This window comes from Astyanax mexicanus, chromosome 4 (genome assembly GCF_023375975.1).
Source record: "Astyanax mexicanus isolate ESR-SI-001 chromosome 4, AstMex3_surface, whole genome shotgun sequence".
Taxonomy (NCBI): Eukaryota; Metazoa; Chordata; class Actinopteri; order Characiformes; family Acestrorhamphidae; genus Astyanax; species Astyanax mexicanus.
This window is the reverse complement of record NC_064411.1, coordinates 25,879,117-25,899,454: the sequence shown is the minus strand read 5'-3', so window position 1 is coordinate 25,899,454 and position 20,338 is coordinate 25,879,117. Positions and strand designations below refer to the sequence as shown.

Sequence of the window (20,338 nt, the reverse complement as noted above, 5' to 3'; positions counted from 1 at the left end):
CGATAAACACATATCTAATGTTACTAGAACAGCTTTTCTACACCTCCGTAACATCGCCAAGCTAAGAAATGCCCTATCACTGCATGACGCAGAAAAATTAGTACATGCCTTTATTACCTCAAGGCTAGATTATTGTAATGCGCTACTGTCTGGATGTTCTGGCAGTAACTTAAATAAACTTTAGCTAGTTCAAAATGCTGCAGCCAGGGTCCTTACTAAAACGAGAAAATTTGACCATATTAGTCCAGTACTATCAGCACTGCACTGGCTTCCAGTCAAATTCCGCATAGACTATAAAATTCTTCTGTTAACGTATAAAGCCCTACACGGGCTCGCTCCTGAGTATTTACAAGACCTCATCTCCTGTTATGAACCACCGCGATTACTTAGATCTCAGGGTGCTGGTTTATTAGTAGTTCCTAAAATTCAGAGGAGCTCTGCAGGAGGAAGAGCTTTCTCTTATAAAGCGCCTCAACTCTGGAATAATCTCCCCGAATATGTTCGGGACTCAGACACAGTCTCAATCTTTAAGTCTAGACTGAAAACTTACTTTTTTAGTTTAGCTTTTGGTAATTAATGTTTTTCCCTTTTGATAAGGTTGCATTTCCAGGGGTTCATGGACAGAGGGAATTGTGGTAAACTGAGATGCTGGTGCTGTTGTTCTCCCACTGCACACGGTCACTCAGGTTTGTGGACGGTGGAGTGGGTGGATGCCAGTGTTTCAGGGAGCCTCCATGTCTATGTTACCTTCTGGCTCTCTGCCTTTAGTTAGGCTGTTTTATTCAGTTCTGCCGGAGTCATTTGCCACACTCTGATAATGTTTTAATATTCTCAGTTTTGCATAAATCCAGTCAAAACTAATTCCATCTCTCTGCTTTCCTCCGAGTTACTGACTGCCCACCTGTCTGACCCGATACTGATGTTGGACCCTCAGGCTCTCGCGTCTCCTGTCCGGCCAGACTGATGGAAGTTTCTGAAGTCAGCTGTTCTCCACCACCACCACAGATCAGCTGCTCATCGTCCATCTTATTCTCCACTACTGATTACATCCAAGCCATTAGTGGCGCTATTACACTCCTGAGTACATAAAACCTATATGGATGTATAAAAGACTTTTTAAATTTTAATTTAAAAGCCGTTTGACCAGTGGTAGGATGGTCCCCCCTCAAATGTGAGTCTTGGTCCTCCCAAGGTTTCTTCCTCCTCCTGCAGCTCTGAGGGAGTTTTTCCTTGCCTCCGCGCTCACTGGGGGTTCTGTATTCTGTATTTTCTATGTTTAATGTTTTGCCTGATTCTTTGTCCTGTAATCATGTTTCTGTAAAGCTGCTTTGTGCCAACACCTGTTGTAAAAAGCGCTATACAAATAAATTTGATTTGATTTGATTTGATGATCAAAGATCTAAAGTGGCATTAGTGTCAGATTAATTGTTCAAAAGTTACAGCTGGGTGTGCCTCGGTAAGACTAATTTGCATATGGCGGCCATATTATTTACAAATTTCAAGATTTTTTTGATAGTTATTGAGGTTCACACTCTGCTAAATGGTTTGACACCAGTGTCAGGATTGGTCAATGCCCTTAGGACAAGTTCTCAAAAGTAGGTTTTGCATATTATGCTAAACAGCAAAAAATCTAAGTGGGCGGATTTTATTTAAAAAATAAAATCGTCTTTTTTTATTAAATGTTTTACTAAATGTGTTGTAAAAAAGAGGTGATGTTTTATTGCTTTAAATTTTTCAAAAGAGTTTTTAAAGAAATGCTTCTTATGCTCAAAATTTTAAATTTGTTTATATACTAATTTTATGTGTGTATTGGGTTTTAAATGTGAAAAAATGGTCATGTGGTGTACTGTATGAAAAATGAAATAAAATGGTGACAATAAAATGTTTTTTTAAAAAAAAAGTGAATAGTAGGCTTAGTAATAAAGAGCCTTTAAAAAGATTGTGCTGTTTGTATCTGCATCTTCTGGGGAATGCATGGATCAGTGAATTATTGAGCCACTGCATGTCAAGATATAGAAGACAGTAAAATTATTCTGCGTTACTTATAAAAAGCTTTAAACCTGCTTATTAAGAAATTATAGCACTTAATCATTAAAAATTAAAAATATTTTTTTAGAAGCGTTGATTTTACATTTTTATGCTATATATTTCTTGAATAATTATATCAAGTAACAAGATTACACTGTTATTTAAATGTCAACCTTCAAATAACAGACTATAAATGTATTCATACAGTATTAAATAGATTTTTTTTACATTTTCGGAATGTTTACTAAAACAAAAAAAACATGTAATTTACTATACTTTGACTATAAAATTACAGAGAAAATACAAGGAAATGCTGTAATCTTAAAGGAAGTAATTGTTAAACTAGGTACAGTAATTTTGTGTAATTTTCTGGTGACCTTTTGGCAAGTTTTGCTGCAGACATTCTACCATTTTTACAATATTTTTTACAGTGCTTTATGAATTAAAGATTAAATGTAAAAACCTAAAACATTTAACATACCTAACATACCTAAAACATTTAACATATTTTATAAAAACTCAATAAACATCTTCACTGTCTGGAAAGCCTGTTGTATTTACACGTTATTACATTTACATGTTGCATTTGCTACACAAATATTAAGAAGAATTGTAGGTTTTTCAGCTGAACAGTGACAACATCTGTGGGCGTGTCTAGTTGTACAGGAGCAAGGAGCACTCCAAGGAGCAAGGAGCATTTCAGAATTTACTACTAGTTTCTCAAACCACCAGAGACACCAGACTCTCTGAAATGAATAAAAATCTATATACAATTTTCATTATAAAAAGTATCAAACATTTATAAACTATTATTTAGCTTTATTGTTCCATATGTAAGAACCTTTTTATACTGAAAATTGTACTCATTTTCTCAATAATTTTACTGAATAAAAAACATTTGTTGTGGGAAATGGAAATATTTGGTTACATTTTCTTCCGTATTAGTGAAACACTTTGTTCTACTTTGTAAAATTAAAGGAAAACCCCAGAGAAGTAGTTATACAGTGTTTTAAATTAGAGTTTTAGCTGTTTAGCTCCATTCAGCTCCATGCATTGAGGACTCCCTCGCGGGTTCTCTCTAGCGGTGATGGGGTATAATGTGATATAGCGGGGGAGGGGGCGGGGCTCTCCATAACCCGGATGAAGCTGAGCTTCCGGGGTCTGCAGCTGGAGAGGAGAAAGAGCAGGATCAGCTGAACCTCAGAAGGTATGGAGAAGTCTCTCTCTCTCTCTCTCTCTCTTTCTCTCTCTCTCTCTCTCTCTCTCTCGCTCTATCACACTGTTCTACATTTACTCCTACACCCACATCAACACCACCTTCAGCATTTGCAGCATTTACACCACCAGCACTGGATCTTCTCCTAGCTCTGCTCAGTAGTCTGGGGAATTAGCTATTTTAAGCTATTTCTTAATGACATCTTGCACCTACTGGAACCATATTTTGGGCAAATTGGCCAGCCTGGCCTTAGTCCAGTTTAAACAGTGAACTACTTTAAACTGAATTATAGTGTGCCTTAAACATATGGAGGAAGAAATTATATTATCTAAAATATTCTGCCACAGCTCTGTGGACATACTAATAAAAAGTTCATTCTCCCATTGTTGTTTTAGTGCATCTAAGGGTTTTAAATCAAATTAATTCAATAATAAATATACATTTCCAATTGCATTAGTTGTCTGTGGACTAATATTCAAAACCGTATCTAATAGTGACAAAGATAAGGAAGGGGATTGAGAGCAACTTTTGAGTACAAAGCTACGTAGCTGCGAATACCTGAAAAATGTGCTTGAGGGATGTTAAATTTAGTTTTGAGTTGCTCAAAAGAAGCAAATGTTTTATCAATAAACAGATCTTTTAGGATATTAACTCCTTTTTCTGTTCATAATTGCAAAGGCCTTGTCAATAGTAGAAGGACTTAATAGACTATTTTTCTGTATGTGAAAACTTCATTAAGAGAATTTTTTGCTGCCTATTTTTTAGAGACTGTTTTTCTACGGGGCTCACAGAATAGCAAGACAGAGCTTTAGGAAAAGGTAATTTAGAACAAAGCAATGCATGTGAGGAAGAGGCACCAAGATAATTCTTCTAAATTCACCCACTTAGGAGGTACATAGATTTTCATATTTATACACAGTAACACAGCCCTGATGTTTGAGGCCCAATAATAATGGCAAATAATCCAATGACAGTACTGTCTCTGAGATACAAGGTGGAATGGGAGTATACAGAATATTAAGCAGTCTGCGCATGTTATAGAATGAGTGATGTTTTTTTTAGTTTGGTCATCAGATATTATAGAAGGTAACAGATTCTAACCTAAGAGCCAATATTTTAGCAAGCAACTTATTATCTACATTTAGGAGGGAAATAGGACAGTGTCTGCTGCATTCTAAGGGGACTTTACCTTTTTCAAGTATGAGAGAGGTTGCAGCTTGTCGCATCGTAGGAGGTAAACAACCAGAGGCAAACGATTCATCATATACTGACTAAACTTTTTTAAAAATTCACTAGGAAGCCATCAGGTCTTATGTCTCCCCCCCCCCCCCCCCTCCCCCCCAAATTACAATATCTTTAGCCCCACTGTTTTTAAGAAATCCCAGTTAAACAATTAATGTGGAATACAGTCTCCAGCTAATTCTTTATTGATACTTAAATAATGAGAAATATTTGACATTATGAAGTAAAATGCATCAGAATAAGTGGATTTCTAAAAATGTGTCCACAATATCTAAAATAAATTGTTAAATGACTAAAATAAATTAACAAGACAGTATCACCTATTACTAAATTACCAATGTTTAAACATGTAGTTGATCCTGGACAAGGAGGCTTGAAGTAAAACATATGGCTATTTTTCTCTTTTCTTTTATTTCTTTTCTTCTTTCTTTCTTTCTTTCTTTCTTTCTTTCTTTCTTTCTTTCAAACTAGGCAAGTTCTCAGCTTCTAGTGAGACCTGAACCGAATCAGGACTGTTTGTCTGAACAGTGCGCAGTTTTTATAAAGGCACTAAACAGGTTTCAGCCTAATTATGTCGAGTGGCAAATGGTGGCCTCCCTCTAGTGGCTGGAGGACCACCAGCGCCCTCCCTTATACTAAGGACTTAAAATGGATAAAAGTACAGAAGCTTTTATGGTAATATAAAGATGTCCCAGTAGTTTTATCGGTATAGTGTAACTGGTTCAGTTAATTGACCAGATTTTCTTTTAATATACAACTGCATTTTTCTTTCTTTTCAAGTCCAGACATGGAGAAACATCAGCACTTTGTCAAGAGTTTTACTAAACAGAGTGATCTCCAAAAACACCAGCGCATTCACACAGGAGAGAAACCGCATCACTGCTCAGACTGTGGGAAGAGTTTTAATCAGCCGAGTGATCTCAAACGACACCAGCGCATTCACACAGGAGAGAAACCGTATCACTGCTCAGATTGCGGGGGGATTTTTAATCAGCAGAGTGATCTCAAACGACACCAGCGCATTCACACAGGAGAGAAACCGTATCACTGCTCAGATTGTGGGAAGAGTTTTAATCAGCAGAGTGATCTCAAACGACACCAGGACGTTCACACAGGAGAGAAACCGTATCACTGCTCAGACTGTGGGAAGAGTTTTATTCGACAGAGTAATCTCAAACTACACCAGCGCATTCACACAGGAGAGAAACCGTATCACTGCTCAGACTGCGGGAACAGTTTTACTGCACAGAGTACTTTTAAAAAACACCAGCGCATTCATACAGGAGAGAAACCGTATCACTGCTCCGACTGTGGGAGGAGTTTTAGTCGACAAAATACTCTCAAACTGCATCAGCGTATTCACACAGGAGTGAAACCCTATTACTGCTCAGAGTGTGAGAAGTGTTTTACTACACAGAGTCATCTCAAAAAACATCAGCGCATTCACACAGGAGAGAAACCGTATCACTGCTCAGACTGTGGGAGGAGTTTTACTGAACAGAGTAATCTCAAAAAACACCAGCGCATTCACACAGGAGAGAAACCGTATTACTGCTCAGACTGTGGGAAGAGTTTCACTCAACAGAGTAATCTTAAAACACACCAGCGCATTCACACTGAAGTGAAACTATATTACTGCTCAGAGTGTGAGAAGTGTTTTACTCTACAAAGTGATCTCAAAAAACACCAGGGAATTCACACAAGATAGAAACCGTTACACTGCTCAGAGTTTTTCTGTACAGAGTACTCTCAAACTGTAGTGCAAAATAAAATAACTTTAAATATGATGACACTAAACTGCTACCTGTTTTTAAAATACTGTACATATTCAAGGAAGAAGCATATAAGGCATATTTACTGATAAACCGACAAATATTCTTGCTTTGCCTCTTCCCGTAGCTTTCCTATTGGTTGTTGACGTTGTTTTTGTCACTATTTGCATGAGCCAAGTCTCAAGACATAAGATAAAATTAAACACGGTTAATTTTTTCTCAACCCAGGACGATAAAAAGACTGACTTAAGCCTTAAATCCTAACCACCTTACACTGAACAATCATTGCCTATGATGAGAAGGTTTTGAATGCATTTAATCTCTTTTCTAGAATACGCATATTCAATTACACTGCTCAAGTACACATCCTGAAAATCTTTATTTATAACAAAAAAAAACAAACATAAAAACTATAAGTGTAAATCAAAATTTATTATCCATGGACTGGCAATATAAAGACAATTGTGGCTGTTTTGCCACTAAAAATTACTGTACTGAAAGGGCATAGGGTCATTACAAACAAAAATTTAAAGCTCACTTTGTAATGAGGCTTAAATTATTGTTAATTATCAGATGTGTTTGTGTGTTCTGTTTGTAGTAATTCTCTTGTAATAGTTTCTCTTGGGTGTTAAATGTGTTTTGAGGGGTGGGGGGCAAGTGTTGTGTGTATTAGTGTTTAGAAATATTACAAATAAAATTGGTTTAATCTGTGTTATTCATGTCTTTTTTTAATTTAAACAAATTCAATTTAGTTACAGTGTTTTTCCTGCTGAAACATTATATGGGTTCTATTTGTTTCTGCTGGTTTTATAGTGTTTTTTCTACAAGATGTAAAATCAGCTTAAGCCTGTTTGACAGTATTTCAGAATGAAAATATTTTTAGCAAAAACAGCCTTGTGGTTTAGAATCATAAACTGTAAAAAAGAAAATACAGAAAATAACTGTAGGGGAAAAATGTTTTTTTGTCTTTTATGTAAAAAGATAATATACTTGATAATCACAGTAAAAACATCTGTTTTAATTAAGAATCTTCTGTTTTACAACTCACGTGCAATTTCTAAGGGGCTTGAATGTTAATTTATGGGTTTAAAAAAAAGTGTAAAAAACACACTCGCTGAGTATAAACACAGTCTTTGGTGTAGAAATACAGATCAGTAAAGTAGTTTTACATTATTTACATTTTTGCTGTAAATAGGAAGTAATGCAGATTATGAAACCAAAAAATATTATTTTAACAGAACTGTCAGATAAAAGTACTTATCAAATGAGGAATTATAGTGATATACCAATGATTTATATACAGTATATAGCTGAGAGTATTTGCTAACCTGTACAAATTATTGAATGCTGGTTCCAATGATTTCCAGGGTCAGGTCTATAAAACCGAGCATCTAGAGATTCAGACCATGTTTAGAAACATTAGTTAAAGAATGGGTGACTCTCAGGAGCTCAGAGTAACGTTTCTTATAATCCTCTCTTATTATGTATGGGTACACTGATACCTTGGTTTTTAAAGCAGTTGCAAAGTTAAAAAAAAATACAGCTGAACTGCAGTTAGTGTTAAAAAAACATGTAATTTACTATATTTTGTAAAATTCCAGAGAAAATATACAAGGAAATGCTGTAATTTGGGCATGTCTAATTGTACAGGAGCAAGGAGCACCCATTTCAGAATCTGCTACTACTTTCTCAAACCACCAGAGACACCAGACTCTCTGAAATGTATAAAAATGTATATACAATCTTTATTCTAAAAAGTATCAAACATTTTTCAACTACATCAGTAGTTAGTAAATCTACTAAATAAAAAACATGTGTTGTTGAAATTGTAAATATAGAAGTACGATTTCTCTCCTATTTTAGTGAAATACTTTGTTCTACTTTTAAAATTAAAGGAAAATGCCTGATAAGTAGTTATACAGTGTTTTAAATGAGAGTTTTATCTGTTTAGCTCCATTCAGCTCCATGTATTGAGGACTCCCTCGCGTGTTCCCTCTAGCGGTGACGAGGTGTAATGTGATATAGCGGGGGAGGGGGCGGGGCTCTACATAACCCGGATGAGGCTGAGCTTCCGCGGACTGAGCTTCATTCTCCTGTAGCGGCTTAGGAAGAGCAGGATCAGCGGAACTACAGAAGGTATATCTTTCTCTCACTCACACTCTCTCTCTCTCAAACAAAAGGCAAGCTACACAGATTTCTCCTCTGAAAACTGTTTATTTTAGTGTAAAGCGCTTCTGTTTATTAACAGTAAGCTTAGATTTACAGAATTTTTTCAGCTCTGAGGTAGGAGCTTTAGCATTAGCAACATTAGCTTGTAAAATGACCCAGTGTTGAAACCAGTACCACACCTAACAGCTAAAGTTAATTATAAAGGAAAGGATTAAGACATTCAGTGTTTAAGACATTCCGGCTGCTAATAGTATTTTATTGTTTGGAATTGCCTGCTAGTTTAGCTTAGCTAACTATATAGATAGCATTGGCTAGCTTAGCTAAAAGTGGCTAAACATTACCTTACCTTCAAAATTAATGTACCCCTCTATCCAGTTGCTGTACATAACTTATATTTTTTAACAAAACATCGTCTATAGTACATTGCGTGCTCTGTGCATGCTCCACACAGTTACAATTTTTAATGCACAGATTTAAAAAATTGTTGTGCAATAGTAAAATGTTTTATGATGTGTTTCTTTTTATGTGGGAATAATGTTTAAGTGTTCATCTAAGATGGGAGCTGATGTGTTTCCTTAACGAGACTGACAGAGAGAAAATAGGCAGAACTTTTTAATAGGCAGAACCGGCCCATAATAAAGGACCTGATGTAGCTGACATTACCTAGCTAGCCAATGTTCCCAGTGATTTTTAAACCAAATATATAATGTTATCTAGCTAGCCAATGTTTCCAGTGATTTTTTAAACTAAGTAGCTAAATGTTATCTAGCTAGCCAATGTTCCCAGTGCTTTTTTTAAAAATCAAGTAGCTAATGTTATCTAGCTGGCTAATGTTCCCAGCATTTTTAACCGAAAGACAACACAGTTAAACACAGCTGCCAATTCCTTCACCAGGTCAGGACAGATTTTATTCTATTAATTCGGATACAAACTTTCCTGCACTTCCTTCTAGGTGGGATAAGGTGGCCATTGTCCGACATTAATATATTTGCCTTTTTTATATTTATTTTAAAGATACAAACACATCTTTTATAAATAAACTAATTAAAATGTGTCATTCTGGAGCTGTATGTATGTAGATGAATGGAATAATTCTCCACTGATACTGTACTTTGTATAAAAGAACATTTATTATAAAATATTAAATATTCAACCCCAGTTTACTTGTGAGAGAGAACGTTATCCAATTTTGTCCTGTGCTCTCTGATTCGTTACCTACCCACTCAATCCAGTGTTGGGAGTAACGGCGTTAAAACTAACGGCGTTACTAACGCCATTACTTTTTTCAGTAACGAGTAATCTAACTAATTACTCTGACTGTAACTATAACGCCGTTACCATTTCCGACACCCCGTTACTGCACGTTACTTTGGCCGCACTTTTTTTTACTTCGCTTTGCCCTAACCGATCCTCTGTCCGGTGAACTTGAGCTTCTGGCCGCTGTGCCTGTAGGTTTAGGTGGTTTGGCGTGGTGAAGTGAGGCACAATTGTGACGATTTGCGTGCTCTAATTAATTCAGTGATTGCCGTGGACAGCCCAAGTTCCGAATTAAGGACGTTAAACTCTTTTTAGCTGCTCCGGTTTTTGTGGTGCTGCTGCTTCCTCTTTTAGAGAAGGCTCCTATTAGCTCCTATTTTTTATTTTATATAAAGCTCTGATGTGATAATCACAATGTTGCTAAGTAACCAATTATTATTGTTCACTACAGCGAACGAAATAGCGAAAACTGAAAGTGAAAAAAACATTTGTGTTCAAGGGCGTAGGAGCGGGGACACATTTGCCAATATGAACCCAAGCCCACCCTATAGTTTCCTAGAACATTTGGGGAAATTTAATTAAAATTAAATTATTATTATAAGGTGATTTTACAACCTAAACATGTTACTCCAATTTACTAATAACGTTACTCCACCTTACAGTTACTAATGTTAGAAAAAAATATGCATGCAATGTCTGAATTATATACGTATGAAAAAAATTATAATATTTAAAATAATATAACAGATTTGTTTATTATTATTATTATTCTTATTATTATTATTATTATTATTATTATTATTATTATGTATTGGCATGTCAATTCTGTTGTATATTTACATTTTCTCCTGTTTTTTTTTTTTTTGTAATGAGAGCTCTTTTTAAGATGGTGTCCTTTTATGTAAAAGAATGTAACTTTCCATAGAGATTTTTATAAACCTCAGAACATGTGGTCTTACTGTGAACTACAAATGAACAGAAGTCACTTTACAGCAGTGTTTCTCAACCCTGTTCTTACATATTCTACTGCATATTAACACTGTTCTGCATGTTCTAAAGCTTTCTCTGATTTAAAGGCATTTAATGAAGTAAGTGGTGGTTTGATGTGTTTAATACACTGCTGGATAAATTTAGGCTCCATAGGGAGTTAAGGGGTTTAAACAGGTAAACTCAGTAAATGACTGTTTATTAGCTGATCAGCTGGATCAGGTGGAAAACACTATTTTAGGGCAGTGATCGGGGTTAAGAAACTGCTTTAACCTACAAACATAAAGTACTGTACTAAATTCTAGCTATCCACTACATCTGGCTTCTAGATAACTAGTTAGCTAAATTTAATTTTCGTTCATTATAGCTCACAGTAAGTCTTGTAATCCTAAATTGGAAAACACAGTTTGAAAATGAAATAGTGATTAGCTATATAGTTTATTTTTTCTTTAACCTTGACTCCCAATCTAGGTAATTCTAAAGTTAAACTCACTAACACAGCTGCAGTTTATTAATCACAGTGAGTTTTGTGTTTTGATTCAGAGACGTGTATTTTTAACCAGCTATCAGAAACATATCATCACAGTTGAAGTGGTTAGCCTACCGTTCCCTTTCTGTTAGAAAAATCTCCGTATATCCATCTCTGTTTTAAAATCAGCTGAAGCTGCTGCAGCCCGAACCCGCTGCTAAATTTCACAGCGAGGGGGCGGGGCTTCCCCAACAGCACACTGCCTCTAATCCGCGTGCCGCAAAACCAGCAAGCTGATTGGCTGTTTCTACTGAGAGGCGGGACTTAATACCTGAACCGGCTCCGTGATTGGTCCGGTCTGTCTCCTCATTAACAGTACAGCTGATCTGAGCGAAACGATATCATTTTTGGGGGGGACAAATCCACCTGTTTCTAATATTGGGTGGGACATGTCCCACCCATCCCCCCCGGTTCCTACGCCTATGTTTGTGTTAACTGAATCTAATAAAAAAGGTAATTAAAAGGAAAAAACATAACTCGAACTGTATTTTGTGTTTATAAAACTAACTAAAACGAACTGAAATTACAGATAGAATACCCTCATTTTCGTGTTTAATTTATTTATAAGCGCTGTTGTACAGCGGAGTTGTACAGCGGGGTGTTGTGCCGAGCGCGCGGCACCTCGTGGTCCTTTAGTTCTTGTATAAAGCGCTCGCGCTAGCAAGCCCACCCTAAAAACTTGCTGAACAGAAAAAATAAAAACAAAATAAAATTAAACTATAATAATAATGAAAAATGTAATCACGTAGCTCTGGGCGCACGTGAACGCCTCCGCGTTTGACTTGCAGCACTGTGTGTAGCTGTTCTTAAAAAAACATTTAAATTAAATAATAGTTCTATGCTTTTATGTTACAGTGTAAATTAACATAATTCTGATTATATTTCGCTCATTCAATCAGCCCGAAAACAGACAGTTTATGGGGCGGATCGGGTCCGGCTCATAATGACAGTTCATGGTTCAGGCTCGGGCAGAACGTGCACGGGCTCCGGCTGGGTCGGGTCGGATTTTTTGCGCCCGATCTAAGCTCTATTCCCCTTTGGTGTAGCTGTTATATTAATACCATTTTAACGGGCATTAAATTGTTGTTTTTGTCCATTATTTTGTTTTGTTTATATATACATATTTCCTTTGAGTGTGGCTTGGTTTGTTTAATTTCATCCCCAGACGCGTTTTTCATGTTTTTCAGTATTACAAGTTTTAGTAATTTTCTTTGGTTCTGTGGAGAATTTCGTTTTGTTTTTTTGAAATTCGTTAGACTATATTTTTGTCAACATTTTGGGTTTATTTTCGTTTGTTATTTTTCTAATAATAATAGTAAATGCATAATTGATTTTCTTTTTTTGACGGGCGAATAATAAAAAGTAACGCGATAGTTACTTTTACTGGTAACTAATTACTTTTATAGTGGAGTAACTCCGTTAGTAACTCTGTTACTTTTTTGGAGAAGTAACGAGTAACTATAACTAATTACTTTTTCAAAGTAACGTGCCCAACACTGACTCAATCTGGAAAAAAAAAGTGTCGAGAGTTCAATCTCTCTCAAGCATATACATTCCATAAATGCTGAAAATTACACTGTATAAGTTAATATAGTCATGGTACTGTTAAAATCTACAGTCCTTTATACACTAAATGTGTAGCTACATTTCCAGGACAACTAATAAGAAGTGATAATATTTAAGGTGGAAGGGAAAATTCAGGGAAAATTATAATTTATTAGCTTGAGTTAGTTAATGCTTCAGTAACATTTAGTTAAAGATGATGAAATTATGGGTAACATAAGTTTATGTGAAACTGCAGCAGGTCTTGGAGCTTCTGCTCTGAATCTGCTGGTGTAGAGCTTCTGCTGCTCTCTGGCTCTTCAGGTGGATGAACTTGGGTTTTGACCCGATGCTGTGATACGCCACAGTGTATGTGATATTGAATTGGTACATGTTAAATCATAAGACGTTGGAGGTGCAGTTTTTAAATTTTTTTTATCTACATATACAAAAAACAAATCTTTACTTCAAGAGTGCATATCACTGTTAGCTTGAAGCTACTGTGGTGGAAAATAAGGAACTGTTGCCAAGAACTGTAAAAACTCAGGTTTGCCAAGCATTGTTTTGGATAACTGTCTTTGGTTAATATGTGTGGAAACCTTTATAGTTAAATGTAAATTAAAAATTGTTTTATGTTTTGAAAATGTTCTTTGTCCTCATAATTTAAGATGTTCGTCCTTCAGAGCATAACATCTCCTTCTCACTGAAATATAAAAAACAAATGAAATTAAAAGTAGCCAGGCTACTTTCTAAATACTTTAGTATAGAAAGTGAAGGATAGAGATATACAGTAAGTCAGGTAAATGTATTTAAAAGATATAAGAGAGATGTCCGTGCGACAGTTTGTGCGCTCCGCGGTACAATTAAAAAGCTCAACGCAACAGTAGGTGAGCTCTGCGGTACAGTTAAAAAGCTCCATGCGACAGTAGGTGAGCTCCGTGGTACAGTTATAAAGCATAATTTTTTGTACATAATTATATCTAACGTTCCACTCTTGACCTTGTGGCTGTGTTACATTGATGAGTGATTTTCAGGATTAGTTAACCATGCTACAAATTGGCCATTAATTATTGTGGCACTGTCACTATGTTGCAAAAAGATTTAATACAGTAAGAAACCTAAATTTATTGTTTTAAATAAATGTTCTATTTGTTTAAATTGTCCTTTCATCTTTTTATTTTCTCACATAATTTAAACCAAATTTATAGGCATAGCCGTTTTTTTGTGTTTTTGGACAGGCTATATGCTAAATATTAAAATGTTTGTTTGTTAAAGTATTTTATATTCTTAAACCATGTTAAATTATATTAGATTAGAGGAAGGTCATTCAAACATAATTTTTGTGGATCATATTTCGCATTGTTGGTGTTTTCTTTTTTTGGAAATCTGTTTTTATGCAGTTTATTTTTTAAATAATAGGTCTTCTTCAACATCATTCTGAACAGTTTTTGCTCATTTAAACAGCCCCAAAATATTTTTAAAAACTGCGTCTTAACGCTCTACTTAATAAAAAAAAGTTGTGTTTTAATTGGGTCGTCGTGTCTGGCTCGGGGCGGAACGTGAACATTCATTCCTCATGTTAAAAAAAAAAACACTGCATTTTTAAATTATTTTTATGGCGTTCCACTACTTGTATTCTTCCTCTTAGTGCTTCCTTCTTGTTTGCATTTCTAACTGCATACACTGTAATTTGTTTTTACAGCTAGAATCGAATGTGGCCAGTTTCTTTCAGTCAATAATGCTTATGGATTTAGAATGGGATAAAAGTAATTAAACTTTTATGGTAATATGGCGTTGCAGTAGTTTTTTTCCATATAGTGCAACTGATGTCTACTTTTTTTGGATAATTGACCTGTTTTAATTTTAATACAAAATAAAAATTTTTTTTGTTTCTTTCAGAAATAAAATATTTCCTGAAATTCATCTCTACCAACAACAAGGATATTTAAACAAAGAGCAATGTTAAACTGCTGAAAAAGGTGAAGCACAAAACATCCTGAAGAGTCTCCAGAACAGGCAGAAATCGTTTGCTAAATTTAAAAGACAAATGAAGCCAAGACTCGGCATGGAGAAACATCACCACTCTGCCAAGGGTTTTACTAAACAGAGTTCTCTCAAAAAACACCAGCGCATTCACACAGGAGAGAAACCGTATCACTGCTCAGACTGTGGGAAGAGTTTTACTACACCGAGTGATCTCAAAAAACACCAGCGCATTCACACAGGAGAGAAACCGTATCACTGCTCAGAATGTGGGAGTTGTTTTAATCAAATGAATCATCTCATAATACACCAGCGCATTCACACAGGAGAGAAACCGTATCACTGCTCGAAGTGTGAGAAGTGTTTTACTACACACGGTAATCTCAAACTGCACCAGCTCATTCACACAGGAGAAAAAACGTATAACTGCACAGATTGTGGGAAGAGTTTTAATCGACAGAGTACTCTCAAACTGCACCAGCGTGTTCACACAGGAGAGAAACCGTATTCCTGCTCAGACTGTGGGAAGAGTTTTAATCGACAGAGTCATCTCAAACTGCATCAGCGCATTCACACAGGAGTGAAACCATATTACTGCTCAAAGTGTGAGAAGTATTTTACTACACAGAGTAATCTCAAAAAACACCAGCTCATTCACACAGGAGAGAAACCGTATCACTGCTCAGAGTGTATGAAGTGTTTTACTACAGAGACAAGTTTAAAAACACATCAGAGCATTCACACAGGAGAGAAACCTTATCACTGCACAGACTGTGGGAAGGGTTTTACTCGACAGAGTGATCTCAAAAAACACCAGCGCATTCACACGGGAGAAAAACCGTATCACTGCTCAGACTGTGAGAAGAGTTTTTATCGACAGAGTGATCTCAAAAAACACCAGCACGTTCACACAGGAGAGAAACCACATCACTGCTCAGACTGTGGGAAGAGTTTTACTACACAGAATCAACTCAAAAGACATCAGCGCATTCACACAGGAGAGAAACCGTATCACTGCTCAAATTGTGAGAAGAGTTTCACTCGACAGAGTACTCTCGAAATACACCAGCGCACTCACACAGGAGAGAAACCGTATCGCTGCTCAGACTGTGAGAAGAGTTTTAATCGACAGAGTAATCTCAAAAATCACCAGCGGATTCACACAGGAGAGAAACCGTATCACTGCTCAGACTGTGAGAAGAGTTTTACTACACAAAGTAATCTTATACAACACCAGCGCATTCACACAGGAGTGAAACCATATTACTGCTCAGTGTGTGAAAAGTGTTTCGTTGCAAAGGGTGATCTCAAAAAACACCAACGCGTTCACACAAAACAGAAACCGTATCACTGCTCAGACTGTGGGAAGTGTTTTACTTCACAAAGTTATCTTAAAAAGCACCAGCGCATGGATAGAAAACTATCACAAATTTGTTCCTCTGCCATAAAAAAATGCAAATCCTAAATCTTTCAGACAGCAAAAAAAAAACACCTTATCATATGTAAATTCTTCACTCTGTCTCTCGGGACACATTCCACCAGGGACAAACCTGAAATTAATAATGGCTTCTTTTTTTTTTACAGGTTCAGCAAAATTAATCTTATCCATGGATGATGTTTACTGACTTTTATTTTATGTTTTCATGTATGTTTGGATACCCAATGCCTGCAGAGCTCTGTTGTGTTGGGCCTCGTTTTTACACACACACACACACACAAAATCATAAATGGAACCACTAAACTCCATAAACTAAGAACATACATTTTATAATCATATATTATTTTCAGTGATATGCTGAATGAATGATGGTGATGATGCTAGCTTACAGTAAAATCCTCTATAGATAACTATATTGATTTACAGGTTTACTGCAGTAGCCTTAAGACCTAAACTTAGTAAACATTTAAAAAGTGTTGTTATAATAATTCCAGTATGTAGTTGGATAAGTTTCATCAAGCTTATTGAAGAACTACACCATGTTTTTTCCCCAATCTTTCCCCCACAGTGCTAGAAAGGAATACGGGCACTAATCATGAACACTGTTATGACCATAAGCTCTTTTATTCCAAACTGGAAACTTAAAATCCTTGGAAGTAAACTTTTCATAAACAGCAATGAATCTCATCTCACTTTTTCTTTAACATCTCCCCAGCCACTCCCAAGGGTTGCTAAGTGCATTAATGGATGAACACAAATCTTATTAAGGATTAAAGGATTAAAATTGACTGTGACACGTAAATATTTGTTTTGTGGTCATTGTAAAATGTTTTTTTCAACCAAATTAAACATGGGAACTCTGCAGTCAGATTCTAATGGTGCTATATAGTTACACTGTAACAATCAATGTAACTACAGTGTAACTACTGATGAAGTGCACATTGTTACAGATTAACTACAGAGGTACAAGTTATGTAATTACACATGTGTATTAAGGTTAATTTTGACTTGTGTACCAGGGTAAGTGTACTTACACGTGTAATAGTGTGTGTGATAAGTTGAGTATAAACTTATCCAACAGCTATTGTCTAGTATGTAAAAAAAGGGTAATGTAGTGTTTTGAATACTAAAAAATATTATTTAGATTTTATCATGGGAAGAAAAGTATGTCTATATATGTATATATGGGTTTTTTTTGGACATTAATGAGCAATTATTTATGAATTAAACTCAAGTGGTGTACAGCGTTACAAGAGTTTATAAAGGAGCAGTATTAGTACTAGCCGCTAACTGTAGCACTAGTTTTTCCACCGTGCAAAGGACTGTAGGCTGCGTGATTGCTGTTTTAAAACAAGCTACGTGGGACAATCTGCTAGCTAATTGGTAGTGCTTAGTGCTAGTAAATGTCGCCTGCTGCTGGCCCTGGCTGCCGCTGCTGCTAACCGTGCTAAAATATTGTGAAGCTGAGCTTAAATAAACAGTTTTTAGGAGAAAACATTAACATCCAGTGCTTGCTTGACTTTAAAAGAAAATATATATATATATTTTTTTTTAGAATTAGATTTTTCTTATTATTGTTGCTTAAAATGTGCTCTATAATCCGGTGTGCCTTATTTATGAAAATAGACCAGAAAACAGAGGTTTGTTGATAGTGCATCATATAATATGTTTCGCTTTATGGTCTGAAAAATATGATAATACAAATAAATTATGATAAATCATGGTTTGTTTTATGAAAGTCCTGAAAAAAGTTTCACTACTACTCACACAATCTGAGCGCCAACTCATCCCAAACCACTTGGGTTGAGTTTTTATATCAGGCGTTTGTGAAAACCAAACACTTTTTTGTCTAACAACTACTTGCAAACATGTTTGATATTAATCTAAGAGATCACTTTAAGTAGATATAGCTGAATTGAGTAGTGTTACAACCCCTTTAGTTTGTCTTGGGATAAGAGGGGCATGTCACATTGTGGATGAGTTAAATGAGTGTATGGGTGTGTGAAACTGTGAGGGAGAAAACCACAGACCAGAGAAATTGTCATTTAATCCATTTACTGAAGCCACAACTCAGTATATACAGTGACAAAGGATCCAATATTTACAAGTATACAAAGAAGTTTTCAAAAAAATACTCAACTGAAAACAAAAGAAGGGCTGAAATCAGGATGGCACCAAAGGAAAGAACTTAACAAAACAAACCAAATCCCTAAGCTAACTTAACAAAAAGAAAAACAACTTATCTAATGAAACAATGAAAACAAAAACTAACTACACTAAACCTAAAGTAATAAATAAAACATACAGAAAGTGGTGCCTGCCCCTTACCTAGGGTGTTTTACAAAAGGAGGCCTGCGTGATGGAAATGTATGAGCACGCTCCTTCTTACCTGTCCAGCACCTAAAAAGAAACAAAAGGAAAATACAAAAAAACTACTGGCTATTAACCATTTTAGAACTGATTCTTAGAAAAACATGATTGCATGTTGTAGCACAGCAGGATTTTTGGACCACATGGTTTCTCCCCCATCAAACAGCATGATGGGGCCGCTGCTCTCCCTTTGTGGTGTCTGTCTGTCCCATCTGTCCTCCATTTCCTTAAATAAAAGAAGCTCCACCCACTGTGGAACCTCAGCACCTGGACCACACCCCAGGCTGTACCTGCAAACAGACACACAAAAACATACACACAAACGTGCCCTACGCGCATTTGCACGTAACAAATAGAAACATTATTAAATCAAATTTATTTGTATAGCGCTTTTTACAACTGGTGTTGGCACAAAGTAGCTTTACAGAAATGTGATTACAGGACAAAGAATCAGGCAAAACATTAAACATAAAAAATATAGAATACAGAAACCCCAATGAGTGCGGTGAGAACCGTGAGAGATCTGCTTGAGACGTGGGAGCTACAGAGATCGCTACTGAGCTGAGTCGCGCTGCTGGATCTGCTGCTGCCGTTACTGCTCGGCTGCCTCTTATGATTGCTTCGGCCGCTGCTGCCGGCTCTGCTGACGCTGCTGCTCCTGCTGCTGTGCGACTACGTGGTTCTGCGGGCTCTGCTGTTGCTCGACCGTCTCGAGAGGCTGTTTCTGCTGCTGCTGACGGCTCCATTACTACTGCTGCTGCTGGTTCTGCTGCTGCTGGTTCTGCTGATCCAGTCGCTACTGTTGGCTCTGCTCCTGCCAGTGGACCCGCCCTCTCATATGCTGCTGCTACTGCTGGAGGCTATGGGGGTGATCGCGCTGCGGGGGTAAGTGGAATGGGGAAGCGGGCTGGAGGGAGGTCACAGAGGGTTTTTCTAAAAAACGCCACTGTCGAAATCGATGTGTCTGTCGTTGCTGGGGCAGGACCAAGGGATATAATTTGTGCGGTCAAGGGGGTGGTGGGTGCGGGGGTGCTCTTGGCAGTTCACCGCAAGGGTGTACGAGTTAACTTTGGAGAAGGAGGCTGCAGCTGAGAGGCTGTGGGAGGGGATTTTGGTGGACGGGAAGGTTTGTAAAATCAAGGCGATGGCTCGGACTGATTTCTTAGTATCTTTTTTGCACCTCCCGGCGTATGTCGGGGATGCGGAGATACTCACACATTTACGGCGGTGGGGAGTAGTGCCGCTTTCCCAGATAGGAAGGCGATACTATCCTGGCACAGAGGTGGCAGATGGGACTCGCTACGTGCGTGTTCGTTTTCACCCTGAGGTTGTCTTGCTTACATACAGCGCGAGATTTGATACAGTGGAGGGTCCGCACTATTTTAGAGTAATTCATGACAGGCAGATTCGAATTATAAAACGTGCCCGGATTTCACGTGCCGTGAGTGTCATGAACAGGGGCATTCGCTCGCGAATGTACCGCGGCGAGGTGCCCGGACTGCAGGCGGGCTCTAATCTCGTGCGTATGCGAGGTGGGGTCTTCTGAGGGGGAAAGTGACACGGATACGCGTGTAGTGGTGCACGACAGTAAAATCGGGGGTCCGGCGGAGGCGGACGGATCGGAGACGGCCGAGGTCGTTTGTGGATGATCCGGCCACTGTAGAGGCCGGTGTCCCCTTCGGCGAGACAGCTAAGGTTGCTCTCGCTGAAGGCGGCGAATACAGTCAGTCCGTATTCGTTCGCGGCGCTGTCAGCGCCAGTTCCATGCCTGCTGTGCCAGCACAGCATGTCTCCGCTGCTGGAAG

The 20,338-nt window shown here is 37.3% G+C and overlaps 2 protein-coding genes across 2 annotated transcripts; both read left to right on the top strand.

Annotated features, from left to right (window-relative positions):
- Positions 1-3,174: 3,174 nt before the first annotated feature.
- Positions 3,175-6,973, top strand: LOC125801086 (zinc finger protein 271-like). Its single transcript, XM_049476778.1, has 2 exons — positions 3,175-3,235; positions 5,267-6,973. The coding sequence occupies exon 2, from the start codon at positions 5,274-5,276 to the stop codon at positions 6,192-6,194; it is 921 nt and encodes a 306-aa protein (XP_049332735.1). The 5' UTR covers positions 3,175-3,235; positions 5,267-5,273; the 3' UTR covers positions 6,195-6,973.
- A 1,327-nt stretch (positions 6,974-8,300) lies between these two features.
- Positions 8,301-16,965, top strand: LOC125801085 (zinc finger protein 271-like). Its single transcript, XM_049476777.1, has 2 exons — positions 8,301-8,394; positions 14,642-16,965. The coding sequence occupies exon 2, from the start codon at positions 14,790-14,792 to the stop codon at positions 16,188-16,190; it is 1,401 nt and encodes a 466-aa protein (XP_049332734.1). The 5' UTR covers positions 8,301-8,394; positions 14,642-14,789; the 3' UTR covers positions 16,191-16,965.
- Positions 16,966-20,338: the final 3,373 nt, after the last annotated feature.

What these genes read in the sequence shown, in the direction of transcription:
- LOC125801086 (XM_049476778.1), top strand. Translation starts at nt 5,274, where the DNA reads ATGGAGAAACATCAGCACTTTGTCAAGAGTTTTACTAAACAGAGTGAT.
- LOC125801085 (XM_049476777.1), top strand. Translation starts at nt 14,790, where the DNA reads ATGAAGCCAAGACTCGGCATGGAGAAACATCACCACTCTGCCAAGGGT.